The sequence below is a fragment of the Etheostoma spectabile genome, chromosome 6 (genome assembly GCF_008692095.1).
Source record: "Etheostoma spectabile isolate EspeVRDwgs_2016 chromosome 6, UIUC_Espe_1.0, whole genome shotgun sequence".
Taxonomy (NCBI): Eukaryota; Metazoa; Chordata; class Actinopteri; order Perciformes; family Percidae; genus Etheostoma; species Etheostoma spectabile.
Genome location: NC_045738.1, coordinates 11,707,708 through 11,728,205, shown reverse-complemented (window position 1 = coordinate 11,728,205; position 20,498 = coordinate 11,707,708). Strand labels below are relative to the sequence as shown.

General features: G+C 40.7%; 3 protein-coding genes across 9 annotated transcripts in view; 1 reads left to right on the top strand and 2 right to left on the bottom strand.

The window, feature by feature from the left end:
• Nucleotides 1–1,512: 1,512 nt before the first annotated feature.
• Nucleotides 1,513–6,225, bottom strand: tubb5 (tubulin, beta 5). Its single transcript, XM_032518743.1, has 5 exons — nt 6,012–6,225; nt 3,199–3,307; nt 2,865–2,975; nt 2,518–2,762; nt 1,513–2,395 (listed from the first exon to the last, which is right to left on the bottom strand). The coding sequence occupies exons 1-5, from the start codon at nt 6,066–6,068 to the stop codon at nt 1,583–1,585; spliced, it is 1,335 nt and encodes a 444-aa protein (XP_032374634.1). The 5' UTR covers nt 6,069–6,225; the 3' UTR covers nt 1,513–1,582.
• A 1,382-nt stretch (nt 6,226–7,607) lies between these two features.
• Nucleotides 7,608–15,033, top strand: flot1b (flotillin 1b). 2 transcript variants are annotated; one of them, XM_032518749.1, is made up of 13 exons: nt 7,608–7,744; nt 8,563–8,624; nt 9,592–9,667; nt 9,878–9,968; nt 10,661–10,804; nt 10,891–11,010; nt 11,392–11,487; nt 11,608–11,760; nt 12,023–12,204; nt 12,361–12,406; nt 12,652–12,789; nt 13,326–13,490; nt 13,582–15,033. In XM_032518749.1, the coding sequence occupies exons 2-13, from the start codon at nt 8,582–8,584 to the stop codon at nt 13,609–13,611; spliced, it is 1,284 nt and encodes a 427-aa protein (XP_032374640.1). In that variant the 5' UTR covers nt 7,608–7,744; nt 8,563–8,581; the 3' UTR covers nt 13,612–15,033. The 2 variants fall into 2 exon arrangements, with proteins under 2 accessions (XP_032374640.1, XP_032374642.1); XM_032518751.1 differs by having other exon boundaries at nt 7,621–7,744; nt 8,574–8,624.
• Nucleotides 15,034–15,287: 254 nt separating this feature from the next.
• ddr1 (discoidin domain receptor tyrosine kinase 1) overlaps nt 15,288–20,498 on the bottom strand; it is a 39,655-nt gene continuing 34,444 nt past the window's right edge. For all 6 annotated transcript variants that reach the window (XM_032518620.1, XM_032518615.1, XM_032518616.1 and 3 more), the window contains 6 exons: nt 19,421–19,716; nt 19,205–19,332; nt 18,240–18,437; nt 17,873–18,140; nt 17,431–17,580; nt 15,288–17,287 (listed from right to left, as the gene is read on the bottom strand). In XM_032518620.1, the coding sequence (XP_032374511.1) occupies nt 17,147–17,287; nt 17,431–17,580; nt 17,873–18,140; nt 18,240–18,437; nt 19,205–19,332; nt 19,421–19,716 (1,181 nt within the window). In that variant the 3' untranslated portion in view covers nt 15,288–17,146. The remainder of the gene's footprint in view (nt 17,288–17,430; nt 17,581–17,872; nt 18,141–18,239; nt 18,438–19,204; nt 19,333–19,420; nt 19,717–20,498) is intronic.

Sequence of the window (20,498 nt, the reverse complement as noted above, 5' to 3'; positions counted from 1 at the left end):
ATTGGACCAACAACAATCCGCACACTCGTATCTCCCTTTATTCGTATCTTAAAGGCACCAAATCAGAAAGTTAGCTGGCTAAGTGATAAATACTGTATCATGAAGACTACACTGGTCGATCTGTATTAATGAGTTAGACAGCTGTTAGTTAATTAGAAATGTACTATAGATAAATAACACAGTAACAATAAAGGCTTAAACAATGTAACATAACCAGGGGTTTCAAGCATGGATGTAAAGAAAGAACATGGGATTCCATTTTACAGATCAGATACTGCTTGATTTTCTATTTTCACATTTTTTGGCGCAAGGTTCGACAACTGCCCTGGCTCCCCAGAACTTAAGGGGCCCCAAACAAATGGTTTTATTCAATATTTAACATTTGTAACATAACCTGTGATAGGGCCTTGAGGTGAGGGAGTTTTTTTTACTTAAACCTTTAGGACTTTTCTTGAAGAGGGTCCCTGTGTTAAAAGGTAGTTTAAGACCATGTTCATTTCAATTATTGTGCTAATATTTGGCATAATTTACCAGACAGCAACCTTGGGGCCTGTGTTGCAGGATGAATATGGGCACTGCAGCTCATTTTTGTCTGGGGCCCCATTGCAGGTTAAGCCAGCAATGTCTTCGGCACCAACAACAGTTTTGAGTCTTGTGTTTATATGACATAATAATAAAGTAACATTTAACTTTCTGTATTGTTTCGTGCGCTTGCATCTTCTCATCCATGCTCTCCACAAGAATTTGAATGCAAAACCTTACAAGATACTATGAATGCATAAAATAGTTTTTTACTTGTTGAGGCTCATAGATATTTAAGCATTCCAAATAAAGTAACATTGTTTGTTGGCATTAATATGTGTAACTGTTCTTTTGATGTCGTATTCCAAGATCATCTAAACGCTGCCAGGGACGTGCAATGAATATATGTTCTTACGTTTTACTCCTATTTCTGGGAATGTGGCTTGGCACAGAGAAAAATTGGTTACTCATGTTCCCTTAACCATCATGCTTGCGGAGAAGAAACCATTATACCTCATGAAATATTCCAACCATATTTGATCTAGTGCCTGTCTCTACTGACAAGCCCTGGGTACTGTTTCATAGCTTAAGGGTCATGGTAAAGACATTAAACCTACTTCCGTCAATACATAACAAAAAAGAATGATGCTGCTATTTTTCATTGGATCATTTGATGCAGGAAAGAGCACATGCATTTCTATCCTCCTATACCAAAACCGCTGACTTCAACAGAATTAACATTCATCCATCTCAAGAAATCACCCTTGATATGATCAAATCCTTTATACTAACACTGTTTTGAAATGAGATTGAAATGTGATGGCTGAGTTGCATGTTTTATCAGACAAATAATATATATCTTAGCAATAATTAAAGGCACACAAGTTTTTTTAATTTCAATTTTATTTGCAGTAACTCACAAGAGATATCTAATGTATGCTAAAGTTTAATTCTAGCAATGCTTCAGACACTAAGCTTTTTCCTTGGTTACCTATGTGGTTGTTCTTTTCTGATTATTTTTTGTTGTGGCATTGATGTCTTGACCTTTACATCTTTATCTTTAAGCATCATCTTCAGCCTCCTCCTCAAATTCACCCTCTTCTTCAGCAGTGGCATCCTGGTACTGCTGGTACTCAGACACCAGATCATTCATGTTGCTCTCTGCTTCAGTGAACTCCATCTCATCCATACCTTCACCTGTGTACCAATGCAAGAAGGCCTTACGGCGGAACATGGCTGTGAACTGCTCTGAGATGCGCTTAAACAGCTCCTGGATGGCTGTGCTGTTGCCAATGAAAGTGACAGCCATCTTGAGGCCACGGGGTGGAATGTCGCAGACGGCGGTCTTCACATTGTTAGGGATCCATTCGACAAAGTAACTGCTGTTCTTGTTCTGGACATTGAGCATCTGCTCGTCAACTTCCTTCATGGACATGCGCCCACGGAACACGGCGGCGACGGTCAGATAACGGCCGTGACGTGGGTCGCATGCAGCCATCATATTCTTGGCATCAAACACTTGCTGGGTCAGCTCAGGAACTGTGAGGGCTCTGTATTGCTGGCTGCCTCTGCTGGTCAGTGGGGCGAAGCCAGGCATGAAGAAGTGCAAACGGGGGAAAGGCACCATGTTGACAGCCAGTTTGCGTAGATCAGCATTGAGCTGACCAGGGAAGCGCAGGCAGGTGGTGACCCCACTCATGGTGGCGGACACAAGGTGGTTAAGGTCTCCATAGGTGGGTGTGGTCAGTTTGAGAGTGCGGAAGCAGATGTCATACAGGGCCTCATTGTCAATACAGTAGGTTTCATCTGTGTTCTCTACAAGCTGGTGGACTGAGAGGGTTGCATTGTAAGGCTCAACCACTGTGTCTGACACCTGAGGACAGAAAACACACAGAATCTTTCTTCACTCTCATGATCTTAGAAGAGAAAACCTAAGGCAAGAGAACCTAAAATTAAAACAAAAAATGTTTATGCTCTTTTACAAGGGTAAGTTACCTTGGGGGAAGGCACCACACTGAAAGTGTTCATGATACGGTCTGGGTACTCCTCACGGATCTTGCTGATGAGCAGGGTTCCCATACCAGATCCAGTTCCTCCACCAAGAGAGTGGGTGAGCTGGAAGCCTTGCAGGCAGTCACAGCTCTCTGACTCTTTGCGGACCACATCCAGGACTGAGTCCACCAACTCAGCTCCCTCTGTGTAGTGACCCTTGGCCCAGTTGTTTCCAGCACCACTCTGACCTGGTGGGGAAGGAGTGATACACAGGTGAGCCATTCTTTCCCCCTGCTCACAAAAGGCTTTAGTCATTTAGTGTCATAAGACTATGGCTATATTCCACCCACCGAACACAAAATTGTCAGGTCTGAAGATCTGCCCAAAGGGTCCAGACCTCACAGAGTCCATGGTGCCAGGCTCCAAGTCCACCAGAATGGCTCGAGGCACATATTTACCTCCTTTGCGAGAGAGAAAAGACAAGGAGAGAGAAAACATACCAATTCAATAATGCAGCAAAACCACAGTCTTGGATGTTACACAGGATATATGATGTCAGAAAGACGTGAGATGGTAATGACATGTCTTAAGTTATACTTCAGAATAAAATGGCAAAGCTGAACATGAGTTCATATGATATACTCTTCATTTATATGCAAAAAAGATGTTAGAAAGGTAACTGACCTGTGGCCTCATTGTAATAGACACTGATCCTGTCCAGCTGCAGGTCACTGTCTCCATGATAAGTCCCTGTGGGATCGATACCGTGCTCATCGCTGATGACTTCCCAGAACTGCAGACACAAAATGGAAGGGATCACATAACAGTTATTTGCAAAGAAAGTACACATGTATCCATTAGTAATGTGGTTTATGGAACTGGGGTCTTTAAACGATTAAAACAGCAGTGGGTTTGCATCTTTGGATTCTGAAGAAAATGACTACATTTTCCCTTTCACCAAGACATATATTAACCCATTCATTACAATGTATCTGTTAATGTTTCGTCATTGACTGATGAATTAGCAGAATGCAGTTCGGTTATGTAAAATGCAAAGAGGGAGCAGAAAGGGGCTACAGATCACTCCAAGGCAACACTGAAAATAAACTCCAGGCAGTCACACTCAGGGGTGTCGGACTGGGGATGAAAAGGGGACTGAGTAAAAAAAAGAAAAAAGATGTTAGAATAAATAGCTGTGGATGTGGGAAGGGGGCCATAGAGAGTGCCTTTCTACAAGGCCCAGAATTTTGTGCTACGTCCCTTGTTACACTAGTGAAGACACACAGAGACACACATTGATCTGTATTCATATCTTGTTCCCTCTATACACTCACAGTCTGTATGCTATGCATTACATCCCATGAACGGGAGTGACTGTTGCATGCAGGCAGCCATTTGTGTGCACACATTTTTTGTGATATCTTCCAGCTAAGGTTTTTTTGTAATATAGCCTGTGATTTTCTGCTAACAGCAGCAATAGGAGGATTTAGAGTAATCTGGATAAGCGGTCTGTATTGCTGCTCAGTACTTAAGAGATTGGAAATCAGATGTGGTCTAAGTATCATGACATTTAAATGAGACCATATGAAACAAAAATTACCATGTGACCATAATATGAGGCAGATAACAGCAGGATAAAGAGAACAAAGAGTTGAAAAAGAACAACCAAAAGAGATATTTGACAGTGACATGGTAGATGGCTTTAAATAAAGACTGAAAATAATCAAACTGAAAGAATGAGGACAATAAGCAGGAAAGCAATGTCACACCCTGACCTAATTCAGTACAATGTAGCTCTTCAGCAATTCTGTCAATCATATCCACTGGACATTTGAGTCAATGAGTCCTGGGAGAATGGAAACAAATGGGGAAACACATTGCCAGTGGTTACTTTCACACGATATTGGGCAACACAAAGACATAAGTGAAATCCCATGCATTAAAGGGGAGACGGATATAAATGTAGGGTACTGCATCATATATATATATATATATATATATATATTATATATATATATATATATATATATATATATATATATATATATATTATTTGCTGCAGTTTGCACTCTTTTAGCTCAACTGCTATAAAAATATACAAGTAAACTGTATATGATGGTAATATATATTGTCTTCATTTTATAGCTATTCTAAGGCATTGCCAGTAATTGCATATCAAGTCAATTGAGAAACCAATGACTTCACCCACTGTGCATCAGCTGTTTCCTCCATTCCTCCCCCACCCTACCCCTAATTTGGTTAGGAGAGGAAAGACTATTGATTACAAAGACAGGCCCTGCTTTACTTGACAGTAAAATCTCTGTCAGCAGAGCACCACTACGATAATGATGTATCCTGTAATATATGGGCCATTGTTAATGTGGTATGCAATGTATATTTGAATACTACTGCAAGATTCCTGTGTGTGTTTGCGAGATCCCACTTAAACATATGCTGTCTGTAGCAAATGATCAGTTGTAAAACAAAATAAGACAGGGATAATAACGGGCCAAGAAGACATACTGTAGCAGACATCAGTTGTTATTGTAGGACTGGGTGGGTGACGTATTGTGAGACTGCAGATTGCCATTAAGTAGACTACAGTTTCAAATGCATTATAATGATATGCAAGAGTATGAGTATTTAATTTCTAAAAGCAATGAAGTCTTTCAGAAAATGTCCTTTATCTGTATTTTTTAAAAGGACCAATTCTTTCTTCACCAATTATCCATGCCACGCCCTTTCCACGTCTGCCCTGTTTTCTCACCAGCTGAAATAGCAGTATGCATCTACAGGATAAAATCTAATCAATATGGGCTATTGATCCATTAGTCATTTGAGGGAAAAACCAGGCCTTCCATTCCAGCTCCCACTCACTGTCTGAAAAAACAGCCATATCTGCCTGCAAGACAAAGAAACCAGTGCAGAGTAGGCTACACTGACTGAGGAGCTCTGACAAGTGAAGAATGGACTGGGTTCCCCCCCCCCCAGACAATAACTTGAGCTCATCTGAATCCCCAACTGTTGAGACGCAGACACACCCGGTGTTGTGTGAACAAAACCGTCGACACACAAGAGCCCCGTTATACCGTTATTTCAATGCGAGTAAGCACGGTCCGCTGCTCCACACCCCCCTGGTTACAGGCTACCGAAGTGCACAAGATGCAGACAGAAAGGAACAGATCAGATTAATATCAACATCTAAGAGTAGGCTAATATTTAATGATTTATGATGTGTTTAAATACACAAAAGTATAATATGTACTTAGGCTATAGAATAAATGTTTTTTTTTTATTTATGCATAATGAGAAAAGGCAAGTCCTTTATCTTCATACATATGCCTAATCAAACAATCAGCCTACATAAAGATTTAAAACAAGCTTAATGAGTATGTCTTGCATAATGAGCCTTTGGCGTTTTCATTAGTAAGAGGAAACGTAATTTTGTAAAGGAATAAATCAATCACAATAACTATATGTCTCAATAATTGACTTACCTTGGCACCAATTTGATTGCCGCACTGGCCGGCTTGGATGTGCACGATTTCCCTCATAGTGGTTGCTAAAGTTTTACAATGACGAGCAGACGCGTTAACCGCGGGCGAGGAGCCGACCCTAGACTAACGTGAAAGTGCCGGACAATGGTTTTATAACGTTGGAGCGTTTCCAGAACGAGGCTGGGGCCGGGGAGTGGGCGTGGCTAGCCCCAGACCCAGCTGCTGCGAACGGTGATTGGCTGAGAAGCCTGACCCACAGCCGGAGTAAGGAGGGGCGCTCCGGCAGATCAGGGTGTGGAAATAAAATAACAGAGATTGACCAGATTTTATTAGATAGTGTCCAGAAACACCCAGTGATATGTATTACAGTTTTCTTGTTTCTCGCTTTTTCAGAGACAGTTAATCGACAGTTTGTTATTACTCTTTTGACTGTAACACTCCCTGCAGAGTAGACAGATGGCAGACATTTCAGTTTCAAGCCAGGGACAAGATGGGGTCAGCCAGCTCAAGTCCTTTGTATCACCACAAGAATCCATTGGTAGCTGTTCCGGTTTTCTTTAATAGGCTATTAAATGATTTTGATAATTAATTAATTAACTTTTTTTTTTGTATGTCAAACTGTCAAATCAGAGTTTTAAGCCCAGTAGGCCAGGAGTCCTGTTAAACTGGGATCTGGTGCATTTTTTCTTGTAAAATCTGTGTAGCCTTCATGTAGGCTAAGCACTGAATGTGAATGCAACCTTCGGGGAGGCTTTGGGAACGAACATCCCTCGTTCTTGACAAAAACTCCTGGATGAAAAGAAGGAGGAAAACATCTTTGCTCCAGGAACCCTCACACCTGTGGCAAAGAATCTGGGTTCAATCCTTGACGTCTGGTTCGAGTGGATAGGATAGGTGAGCCAGGCCCCTGATGACTGATGCCAGATCCCATCCAACAGGAGCAAATCCAAAACCCTCCATGTCTATGATCAGATTAGAGTTTTAACAGTGGATTACAGTATGAGCTAATCTCTGCTGTTGGATGATCTTTTTTATATGAAATAGTCTAGTTTAAAATGCTTGATATTGTATTTTGTTAAAATTACTTTAACTTAATGTATATTTGACTTTGACTGTTACTAATAGAAGCGATCATGGTCGTAACACTGAGTCTAATTGTAATTTAAGACTCCATTGAAATTGTGCACATTATTACTGTGATATCTAAATACATAACACATGTTTGTGTGCAGCAGCTACTTCAGGCATTTTTCCAGTACAGGCATCAATCATGTATAAGAGCAACAGTTGAGATACATTTGTGATGAGTTTTTTTTCTTCTTCTAGGTGAACATTAATGGTGATGGTTAAAATGTCAACACGGACAGTTAATGTACTGTATGGGCAACTACTTTTAAAATCACAACATAAACCTATAATGTGTTTTGTGACGTGTGTTTTCTGTCTGCTAAACACTGTACCCTCTATTAATCAGATAATAGAAAGAAGCAGTGGATAGACGGACAGATAATATAATCTAATATGCAGTGCAGTGGAGATGCAGTTACCACGACCAACCACTAGATGGCGGCAGACAGACGTCATCAGTGTAGTGAGGATAGGCGTGGTCACTGCACACTTCACTTCCCCCCTCTCTTTACTGACATTTTTACCGTTCCAGTTGACGGGAAACAGCTAACTGGCCTCGATTTATTCTAAAAAGAAGGATTGCCTTTTGTATTGACCGGAAATCGGTGAGTTAAACGGAACGATTAGTTCGTTTTGTTGTGTAGTTGTAGCTAATAGCCGTGGTTTAGCTAAACGCTGGGCTGTTTTTTTTTTTCCAAATGCGTAACGTTAGTGACGTTATCGACCCCAGACCCTATTTTGCTGTCTTCTACGAGTTAACGTTAGCTATTGTTATAACGCTATTTCTTTGCATGCCGTTAATCGGTTTTACATTCAATATACTGTCGACTCGACGTCTATCTTGGGAGCACCGAGTTACTGTTTTATGGTTCAACTGGTATTCGACAACGCATTGCTAGTTATGTGAATAGGTTTTTATAGTCGAACCGACCCGACTGCCATGATTTTGGTTTGTTAAAAGGGGGCAGGAGCAGTGTGCTTCTCCGAAGCCTAATTGAGGGTTTGGCTTGAATGATTGACATAGACATGTGTCAGTTGTAGCCAGTGATTTACTACCACACTCGACTGTCTTTACACACTAAACAATCCCATCGATCTAAAAAACAAAAAAACAAAAAAAAACTCTTTAGTTCACCATACTCATAAATTAGCAAATGAATAATTGTTAATATTAGTGCATATTTTATGGTGGTGCCATCAATACAAAGCTGTTTTTAAGGTTAAACACAGGGAATAATGTTTGATACTGTTATAACACTGTTATTGTTTATGGATCCATTAAACAGTGGTGCATGTTCTCTACAATATAGAAATAAACATACTTTGGTATCCAGTTTATTTTAATAAATCCAGTATATCAGTATATTGATATCGAAGAAAACGTCATGCTGCCTTTGACCTTTTCTTGCTTTATTTTATATAGCTTCCAATCAGGATTCAAGATGTTTTACACTTGTGGACCCAATGAAGCCATGGTGGTGTCTGGTGAGATATTTGCTTGATTTATTTTGCCTGCAACTCATGGATTCATGACAATTTCTCATAATAACACAGACTTTTTATTTTTATTTTTATTTTTTACTATAGTTGCTTAATGAAACACATCCATGATTATGTTTTTATCATTATATTGTTAAAATTGTCCAGGAGGTCACTGTAATAGTCCTGTGGTAGGAAACATGTTTAGTTTACAGTGGACCAGTAAACTTGTGTCATGTGATTTAGTCATCACATGTCTTGTGATAAGAGGATATTGAGCAACACTAGAAATAAAGAGTAGGCTAATATAGGAATTGTCCAGCTTGCTATAATAGTTAGCTGTAATGAATATACAGCATTACTCATATATTGTTGTAATACATGGGTTGCAAGTTCAGCTATGTTTTAGTGCTGAGAGGAATATACACGTTCACAAAGGTAAAGATAAGAACAGATGTAAAACAAAGATGTATATCTGCAAAACGAGCATACATGTGGAATCTTTTAGATGAGGCAGTAAAAATGTGTTGCACGCCACAAAGAAAATATTAAAAAGAACGATGATTAACAAATATAAAAGTGAGGCATGAATGTATATGAATGGGAATGTGTTTTGTTTATTGTTTTACTTCTGCACATATGTGTGTTGCTATGTATATAAATACAGAAATTATTGATAACACATTTTATAAGATTGATAATATCCTGAGGAATCTAAGAACAAAATAAGAATACAATAGAATGAAAAAAAAGTGTAGGTGTGATAAGCAAATGCTTCAACATACACCTTTTCAATCAGTATTGATTATAAAAGAGTTGAGACACTGCATGAAATAAGGTGACACTTTGTTTTTGGTTGTTTTGTTTTTTACCAATTATGTTACGTAAGTGATGTTGTGTATTTATGTGATTGATTGAAATAAACTAAACTAAACTCTATAAGGAAAAAGCTGTATGTTTTCTTTGCCTCCAGGCTTTGGGCGTTCTCCTCCTCTAATGATTGCTGGAGGAAGAGTGTTTGTTCTCCCATGTATTCAGAAGATCCAGAGGTCAGTCTCTATTTCTTTTTTCTGTTTTAGGTATGAAATAACTGCCTGATGTAATGCTTAGTCAACAAACATGGGAAATAAATGTTAATAGAAGGAAATGTTACTCATATCATACCTATTCTGAGTGTTGTATCCATTACTGGGCTGCTCTTTGTTATAACATCTCATCTTTGCCGCCCGGTCATCCTTTTATTTTATGCCCTTTCTCAGAATCACACTCAACACGCTGACTCTAAATGTGAAGAGTGACAAAGTCTACACCCGCCATGGGGTCCCTATCTCTGTCACTGGCATTGCACAGGTATGCTTTGAGAATTAGATTAATGAAATACCATTAGGCTTCTATTAAATGGAGTCATAAAAGCTATGCATATTTGTAGAAAAAAAGTTATCAAAATCAGCTCTAGGTATTGAATTTAATATTTTTTAGGCAATGACCAAATTTTCTCGAGTATCAAAAAATGCCTCGTCATTCAATACCCAATTTCAATTCCTAAGGAGTAAATCTCATCAGTGTCAGTGCCATTAAGTATGCAGCAGGCTTCTACCAAGATCTAATAATGTTTGTGATTGGCTGTCTAACGTTGCACGTCGCAGAGGCGGGCAGGAAAAACTATGTCACGCACAGAGACGGGGCTCACGTAGTAGGAGTAGATGAATAAATAGAGATTTGTGCTGCAATGTGTAATGTTGTAATTTATTTTTATTTTATTAAACTGGTATCAAAAAAAGAATTGTTTAGGAACCGGTATCAAAAGTCACGTTATCTGTACCTGTATCAAAAGTTTTTGAACGATACCCAGCCCTAATTAAAATATATTTACCATATTTTGCATTGCCCCAAAAAGCAGGGAAGGGAATCAGCTATTTAAAATCAACATCTCTCTACAGAGACTGTTGTACGTACAGGCGGGATGCTCTCTGTATGATAAATGAAGGCTGTACAGTATGAGTGGATGGGAACAAGTAGCTAGTGTGTGATTACTTTTTCAGGTGAAGATCCAGGGCCAGAACAAAGAGATGTTGGCCACTGCCTGTCAAATGTTTATGGGCAAGTCTGAGGCTGAGATTGCCAACATTGCACTAGAAACACTGGAGGGACACCAGAGAGCCATCATTGCCCATTTGACCGTGGAGGTTGGTGTACTGACCTTTAGCTGACTTGCTTGACATTTTATAAGCCTATATACAACTAGTATGAATAACTCTTTATTTGTGTACAGGAGATCTACCAGGACCGTAAGAAGTTCTCCGAGCAGGTCTTTAAGGTGGCCTCCTCTGACCTGGTCAACATGGGAATTGGTGTCGTCAGCTACACACTCAAAGATGTTCATGATGATCAGGTACTTTAAGTTTGATTGAGTTAATTTTTTTACCAGTTAAATTAACAAAAATCTGATGATCAAAAACCAAACACCAATACTGGAGCAGCAGCAATCTGGAGTGTTGCTGTGACACTGAAACCTTTTTTTTCATGTGAAAGCTTTTAGTTTCGTATGATATCCTCTGTTACAGTAATGCACTTGATTGATATTGATTCAACGTCTCTGATTCAAAAGTCCCTCAACTGCTCTTTACATTAGTGATTGATTAGGTCTAAGTGCTTTAGTGGTAATGACACAATCTTATTTTTGTTTGCCTAATGCACTACCTTCCATTTTACTGCTCCAGCTGTGTTGTCTTATAGTTGACTGTTGCTCTCTCTCTCTCTCTCTCTCTCTCAGGACTACCTTCACTCCCTGGGTAAAGCTAGAACGGCGCAGGTGCAGAAGGATGCCAGGATTGGAGAGGCTCAGTACAAACGAGATTCTGTCATGAGGGTAAAACAAGCTTCTTTCTTCATCCCTGTCATTCTGCCTATGTGCTCATGTGGGTAATCTGAAAGAAACAATCCATAATTTGACAAGAAATACCAACATTTTGCTATATTGTCTACACAGGAGGCCCACGCGATGCAGGAGAAGGTTTCAGCTCAGTACAAGAACGAGATTGAAATGGCAAAAGCCCAAAGAGACTATGAGCTGAAAAAGGCAGACTATGATGTTGAGGTCAACACCAAGAAGGCTCAGTCAGAAATGGCCTATCAGCTTCAGGTACACTTCATGGTCTGATCTTCTAGGGCCACGCTGTGAGGCCTTTAAATTTGCTGTGTTTATGTTTTGCTGGTGAAATTTCAGCCGGCCTGGTCAGTCTGTTTAGCCTGCGCACACCTAGTTCACAGATTGTTTTGGCTTGCTCGTCAACTTTGTATCAATTGGATGATCCAGATTGTAGACGTCGATACCTGATCACTTTTCAGTGATTGAAGGCTGAGTAGTGTTGGAATTTCCTTATTTCCTGTGCTTGTTTCTAAAGGTGGCCAAGACTAAGCAGCGCATTGAGGAGGAGAAGATGCAGATTCAGGTGGTGGAGCGGACTCAACAGATTTTACTGCAGGAGCAGGAGATTATTCGCAAGGAGAACGAGCTGGAGGCCAAAGTTAGGAAGCCTGCAGAAGCAGAGAAATACAGAATGGAGAGGCTGGCTGAGGCGCAGCGGTGAGCGCTAGACCCATAATACTGTTGTCTTGTATAGTACTGATGGGAGTTGATCATCTATAAAACACATACAAGTAGCACAGAGAAATTACAAAGTTAAACAAAAATGGTCTTAAGACAGTAAAACAATTTTTAATCTCACTTCACTCCTGGCAGCCTGCAGCTTATCATGGAGGCCGAGGCTGAGGCCGAGTCCATCAAAGTGAGTCCTGCCGCATGTTCCCTTTTATTCTGAAATACTCCAATCTCATTTCCACATTACCCTCCCTGTGTGTTCACGATATTACATTTACTAATAACTATTATACTTGTAGTCTTTCTATTGTAATCCTAAATCTGTGTGTGTGTGTGTGTGTGTGTGTGTGTGTGTGTGTGTGTGTGTGTGTGTGTGTGTGTGTGTGTGTGTGTGTGTGTGTGTGTGTTGTGTGTGTGTGTGTGTGTGTGTAGATGAAGGGCGACGCAGAAGCTTTTGCTGTGGAGGCTAAGGGCCGTGCAGAGGCAGAGCAGATGGCCAAGAAAGCAGAGGCCTTCGAGCAGTACAAAGATGGAGCCATGGTGGACATGCTGCTGGAGAAACTGCCACTGGTTAGTTTGACTCTCATGGATGGATGAATAGACAAAGATAAATGTTAGAGCTATAAAATGAAAATACTGTGGGATTAACAAACCTTGCAAACTACGACTGGTCTTTTTACTCTAACAAAAGTTGCCACCTGTGTTGTTGTTTTTTACTCAGTAGACTTGCTGTTGGTGTCACAGCATGTCCTCATGCCAGAGGACCCTTAGCATTATATTTATTTTATTCTGAATTAGTTATAGGTGATTATTTTTGCCCACTCAACTGATTTTATTATTCAAAATCTGTCATTCAAAGTTGTGTGGCTCTTATTCAGGGTTTCTGCAAGTTTCACCATGCACAATTTAAGACTCTTCAAGACCTTCATGAGAACATTAACTAAGCCCTAAATTCAGTTTTTTTTCAAGCCAAGTATCTCTAAACTTGCACTTCCCTATAGCTGAAGAACAAAAACAGTTTTCTGTCTACGGTACAATCCAAAAGAGACTCGCACAAATAACACCCTGTTAAATTAATGATTCCTCTGTTCTTTCTTGTCCTACAGATGGCAGAGGAGATCAGCAGGCCACTGTTACAGGCTCAGAAGATCACCATGGTGTCCAGTGGCAACTCAGAGGTGGGAGTTTCCAAACTTACTGGAGAAGTGCTAGATATAATGACCAGGCTGCCTGCGGCTGTGGAGAACCTCACCGGAGTCAGAATCTCTCAGGTAAGCTGGCATATGAGTGTAGAAGACCGATGTGAGATAGAACGACTGATGCAGGGGTTTAAAACTCAAGTGTCTCTCATTGACTTTGCAGGTTGGCGCAAAGCCCTCCCGTGTGAATTAAGAAGAGAGGGAGTGTAGAAGTAATCAAGAGAGGTATCATCAATATTCACAGTAGGAGTTCCACATCTCCTCCTTGTGCCTATAACCACTGTAATGACTGCAGCAACATAGTCTTCTCTGAGTGCATGTATGTTTCACTTGTGTCTCTTTTTCCGTGTTCCCATCCTTCTAATGGCACTTTTCATTGTGCTGCAAGACATACATTACATTACATTAATGAAGCTACCTGATTTTTTTAACCAGAGGAGACATAAGCCTCTAGTAGGAATTCCTGTCTGTTGTTTTATACTTGATCTGAAGTATGCAAGTTTAATTTTTTTAACTTCTCTGCATAGGGACTTGGTCAATTAACAGTTTTTTTTTTACATTTAACATGGAAAATGGTTATGGCTGTAGTTCTTTTGTGCCTTTCACTCCCTAAATGGCGTGGAGCTCCCCATTACAGCCCCACCTTATAGTTTTGTTGTGGGTGTATCTTTGCTGTTATTGTAGTTCTATAGAATTTACCCAACACAACCTAGCTTCAAGTTCATTTGCTCTTTGTACAATTGTCAATTACACGTCCTTTTGAGGTGACTGAGTTACTGGGCCCAAAATCATATCAGTGGAAGGTTTTCTTTTGTGTTTCAATATGAAAGAGAAGGAAGTGGTTGATGTGAACAAGCTAAAATGGTTTTCCAAAACATTGACTTTATTCTTGACTTTGCTCCCTAGATTTTAAACTGACTTATGGTATAGTATGTTTTTTATTTGGTGTTCTGATTTTCCATGAGCAATCTGGGTATCATAGATTTGACTTGATTTAGACTTTTCTCTAACAGTTAAAAGTTTTCCAGCCATATGCATTTTGTTACCGCCAAGTGCCTGTTAAAAACTCAACAGTCAAGTCAAGTTGACTTCTTTACTTGGGCTGCATTCACACCAAATCAGGCGTTGCGGCATTTAGCGCAGGGTTACGCGGCAATGTGGGAGTGTCACTTCAATGGCCAACTTGCAACTTCATTGTATTTTTGTCTTATTGTGGGTAGGATTCGTGATGGGCCACTGCAGCGTGACACCAGGTTGCGGTTTTTTTTTATTCTGCATCCTCTGCTGTTCCTACTGCTGCTGCCTAAACACACTACTCGGCCTCTTTTGCTGCAACGCCTTTGGTGTAAATGCAGGCTTAAGCCTATTACACTTCTCTCGTCAGGGAATATTTCCTCATATCCAACTAATCCTAAACAATTGGCCATCACTAGAGATGGCCATAGATGCAAGCCAAAGTCAGTCTTTACTTGTTACTTATTGCTTTGTTGTTGCATGTCTGTACTTGACATATGTAGTTACATAGCTTTAAAGTTGTATACTAGTCATATTTATCTATAGTGACAGTGATGTTCTAAGACAATGTAGACAATAAAATATGGTTTGATCACTGAAACCTGTACCCTATTTTCCCATCAAATTACTTTAACTGACGTTTCATTTCAGACCACATGGAGCAGACTAGAGATGAATCGATTGGCAGAAATTTAATCAACTGTATTAATAATCCAACCTTTCAACACAATCAATTTTCAAGAAACCAGTTTGTAATCATTGTGAATTGATCATCTTGTCACCTTTTAATGATTAGGCATTTTTCTACTTTAATTGACCGATTAATCCCTAATGATAAATTGACAGTCACAGCCCTAGAGTACATACTGATTTATTTGAAAAGTTTAACTTTATTAAAACATCTACAAAAATAGACAAGGAATTACAATGGCATCAAGGTAGCAAGCGTTCTACAGAGATACAGAAGACCCCAAATATAACAAAGAGTTTTCCATATATTAGTAAAGAAAATTACAATTCTGTCCTTAAAATATGTACATACTATTATGCTCAACCTCATAGAAACAAAAGGACGAAATCAAACATCAAGGAGCGTCTAAGTACATACAGTATATATAAAAAATATGAGTTTAGTTGAACTACAGTGTATCAAAAATGACTCAAATGGCACAACCATTCAGTAAACATGTATTACTTGATAATTTTGATCATCTCAGGACTGATTTACAGTGCTATACAATCAGTAAGGTAGATTACTTCGATTCTACCGCAGTCAGCTTAATGTACCAACATGGGATAATGTAGAGGTTAATGTTGACAATCGCACAGGACTCCCAGAATTCCATTTGAGTAATGCCTCAACTGTTTTAAGAGTACAGTAATGCATTTAGACAAGCGGAAATTAATGATTCGATGAATAATCAAGTCTCAACACACCAAACAAAAGGTTGTCATACATTTAAAATGAGATGAATTGATGGTGCCATTCCATTATTTAAATTATATTTTACATCTCATGGTTAGGCAAGGCCTTGTACGGGGAGGATTTAACAAGGCAGACAGACAGTCCTGGACTTTGATCTCTCTTGGCAAAAATGTGAAATCATTGCACATGAAATGCATTAGAATCCACATTGACAGGAATCATATCAGGCAGATATGAGAAGAGTTTCATCATGGCCAGGGATATGCATGTAGGATTTAAAGTGCAGCTGATTGTGGAATTTTACATCTATCCTTTGTGTCTGGGTCACAGCCAGATACACAAAATTGCCAAATCACCTCAGCAGTCACATCTGAAGATGTCCCGTCATGCCCACTGCCTTGGCTGGCAGTATTGTCTCTCTGCTTGGTAAAGCCATTCCGTTTTTTGGGTCACTTCTGCTTGGCAGCAACACACACTCCTCTTCTGTGCCGTTTCCTCAGGTTTGAGAAGTCTATTTGGCACCAGGGATACCGTTCTCTCTGTGGCTCAAAGATGGGGTTCAAAAACTGCTTGGACTTATCATTTGGATTATCATTTTTTTGCATTTCAGATGGGTAAAGGGGCTGAAGTGTGGAGTAATCTTACTGATTTAGACTGATTAAAATGTGCACAGTAGGTTATACATACTTTAAGTACTAAGACAATCCCTGTGTGTGCACTTTGACGTCTGAAAGATAGGTGTGCTGTTCAGAAAAGTTTGTGTGCGTGCGCACCGCCACCCGCTACCCCCGTGTAGCATTTGAAATGGATAAATTAAAGTCATGAAACTTAATAATTGTTCATGTCCTAGCTTGCTATGGTCATTGTTTGGAGTATTTTATGTTATTAAATCTCTGCAGCTTCCTACGTCATTAACTTTACAGCACTTAATCACCAGTCACACAAACCCTGCTTGTAAAAGTATCTGAAAAGAAAGAACATTCCTATGCAGACTGCACCCACCACCCACCACCCGTGAACTGTAGCTCCGACTGTTACCCGTCAAAGCTGGGGTTAGTTTTGCCTTTGGGGTTGGGGGTCTGATGTGGAAATAAACCGAACCAGCGGTGTCTCAGCCCCCTTCACCCAAAAAAAGTACAAATATAAAAGCAGGTAACCCTCTCTCCCTTCTCATCTGCCTCTGCTGTGCAGCACCTCCACCACACCTCGGCACTGTAGCAAGGATGCATAAACGTACGAGACGGTTCCTCTCTTTAGCGTTGCCTCCGTCTTTGTTGCATTTCTCTCTTTAAACCATGTTCATGGCGTCCTCGGTAAGAAAGGAGTGAATGTCGTCGAAGGACGGGCGGAGCTTGCAGTCTCTGTACCAGCAGCTCAACATGAGCTCGTAGAGACCCTGAGGACACACAGCCGGCCGGCTCAGATACACCTGCAAGAGAGAGGGAGATGGTGTATGGAGGTGGGGACCATTTGATTTGGGAGACCTTTTTTCACATAGGATAAAGGCAAACTATAATTGTGTAATTTTTTAAATCATCAACTGAGGACAGATCCTGAAAGACTGTGCTGTACCTGTCTGCCCTGGTCTCTGAAGAACTCCCCAGCGTTGTCGATGACTTGTTCATCTGTGAGGTTGGAGTACGGCTGCTCCTGACATACGCTTAGCATCTCCCACAGAGTGACCCCAAACGCCCACACATCACTGGCCGTGGTGAACTTACCCTGGGGGCACACAACCACACATATAGACATGGTCAATTTCAACATCATAACCTCCATCAGTATCAAAGTTCTGATCCGCATCATTATTATCGAATGGCAAAATTAAGGATGACACATTTACTAGATTTCTTTCACATATTAGTACGAATTTTACAGATTTTATATTTGTGCTATTTTTTTAATATTTTTTTTTTAATAGGAGTAGAGGGATTAAACACATTTCGTTGGTGGTGTGTTATCCAAACATAACACACCATCAGATGCACAACCACTGACGTTCCTGTAGTCTCACCATGAGTATACACTCCCAGGCCATCCAGCGTATTGGCAGCACAGCTCTGCCCTGGATCCTGTAGTAGTCTCCAGCATACAAGTTCCTGCTCATGCCAAAGTCAGCTATCTTGATGTGACGCTCACCGCCCTGATCCTCTCCACTCTCACCCCTCTCACCCCCGACCAGACAGTTACGCGTGGCCAGATCTCGGTGCACAAAGTTAAGGGAAGAGAGGAACTTCATGCCTGACGCAATCTGGCTGGCCATGGAGATGAGTGCCGGATAACTGGGGGGAAAAGTTGACAGATGGAGGCAATTGAAATATTATGTTTTGTTATTTATACCTGTTAACAAGTGCAAATGACTGTGCACATTTTGGGTTTACCTGATGATTGGGGTGTTGTGTGTAGGTCCTGTTTTGTCCAGAAGCACTCTGTGGGACAGATACTGGTTCAAATCTCCACATTCCATGTACTCAGTGACCATACAGAGTGGATCACTGCTCACACACACTCCTAGCAGATGGATAATGTTCGGGTCCTTTAGGCGAGACAGGATCTTCACTTCTTTCAGGAAGTCGTTCCTACAAGGATGAGGAGGAGGAGTGAAAATGTATCAGAGAGATGAAGGGATATTGCACAGGAAAGAGAGAGAGTGAAACATGCTGATTTGAGGCCAAATGTAAAAACAAAACAAAGACAAATCCCTTGAATCAACACCCCTTGCCTGGAGCTCTAGGTGCCTTTCCACCACATCAATTTGTTTTGCTGGTCACTATGTTTGTGTTGCTCCAGCTCTCACTAACATTGCCTGCCCAGCTAACCTTACCTGCGCTTAAAGGGAAGAGAGCCAAAGTAAACAAGCAGCTGGTGAAAAGAGTCAAACATCTAGAAAACCACACAGGCTCAGATATTTTTTCTCCAGGAGCTGGAAGAACAAATCAGGGCTAAAACATGGGAAAATAATGGTCTTGTATTTGACAGGTGAGACAAACCTCTGCCCTGCTTCTGCTGACGTTGATTACCAACACACTAACTAAAAGGAGTTGATAAGTTGATAAAGCATGTGAAGGCTGGGTGCTCTGAATTTGATGAGCACGATTAGTGTGAACGCTGCAGTTCAATGAACACATACAAAAGGGGAGAAGAGGAGAAAAGCTGTGGAAGTGGCAGCCTCAGTCTGTCTGAGAGTCAGAGGTGGAAAAAAGCGCCACCAGTTGCATGCGGTTGGGCACAGTATGGCACAGCATCATGTTTTCTTAATTTTAAAGACCACCCTAGAGGGCACTTAATCATGTTTTACTCCTCCCAGTCCTCCAGTGTTGTCAACCACATGTATGATGTTACAGACCTGGCATTCTTGGAGGCATCCGGGCGCAGGATCTTCACTGCTACCAGAAGAGGGCGACCTTTTCTCACATTAAAGGGAAATTCCAAGTTGGGAAGGTCTTGAGGGTTCTCGATTTCACACAAATGCACCTTTTACCAAAGAAATGCAGACATTGTTAAAGCACCCAAACACCCCCCCCCCAACACACACACACACAATTTTCCAGTCATTCTTCACCTCTCCAAACTGTCCCTCTCCTAGCTTCTCCTTGAAGATGAGACACTGGCGCGGCAGCTCCGGCAGTGGGGTGGCGTCGGCCCCGGGGCTTGAGGAGGCCAAGGCGGGCACGGCGTAGGTGTTGTTACCGCTGACACCCTGCAGACTCACAATGTCTGCCTCAGCGTAATGAGGGACACTGGGAGGCAGTGGGGGAGACACGGGGGGAGACAGGGAGGGGTAAGGAGGGGAGCCAGGGTAGGGAGGCGGCTCCTCTTGAGTTGGGGGGAAACCCTTCTCCATGTCCAAACCACAGGCTGAAGGGAGGACGACGAGACAGACAGGGTGGATGAAATGGAGAGATGAGAAGAACTGTATGATTAAAAACAGCTTTGTTTTATCTTTATGGCGGTCTGTGAGAGAAAGAATCACATGCTATCACATATTCAGACAAGTTGTTATAAAAAGGGATAGTTTGGATTTGGGAAATCTCATTGGACAATAACAACTGCCTAGACAACTGATCTGGCTTGCAGTGGTTATGCTATGTTTCCTGCTTAATTCCTGGATGACGATCATGTAGCAGGTATCCAAATCAGTAAAGCTTATAACTGATCTTCTTGTCATGGATAAGTAAGACTTTTTCAGAATCAATCTTTCTGGGACATTGTATTGGTCTATTCTATTTACATTTAAACGAAATTAGAAACTACAGTTGTACTTTCAGTTCAAATTTAAAAGAAAAGGTGTATCAACTTAACATTCAACACGATCAGAGGCTCTGACAGCGTCCATAAGTCAAAAGACTTGTGGGGAGTGTGGCCGAATAATAAATTGGTGAACCTTTGTTAAAATGACAATGCAGATTAAAAGGAAACTTCCCAACCTAATGCAGACATCACATCATTTTAATGTGGCTGTTAAGATTAATGCTTTATTTATAAAAAAATATTAATTTGTTGATACTAGGTCGGAAAGTAATCGTTTAAGTGCTAAACCTTTAACATGTACAGTATTTATTTTTAAGTAATTTAATGAATTCACTCATTATGTAATGATTTATTTTAGAGTAGTGTCTTTGTGATTCCACATATTCACA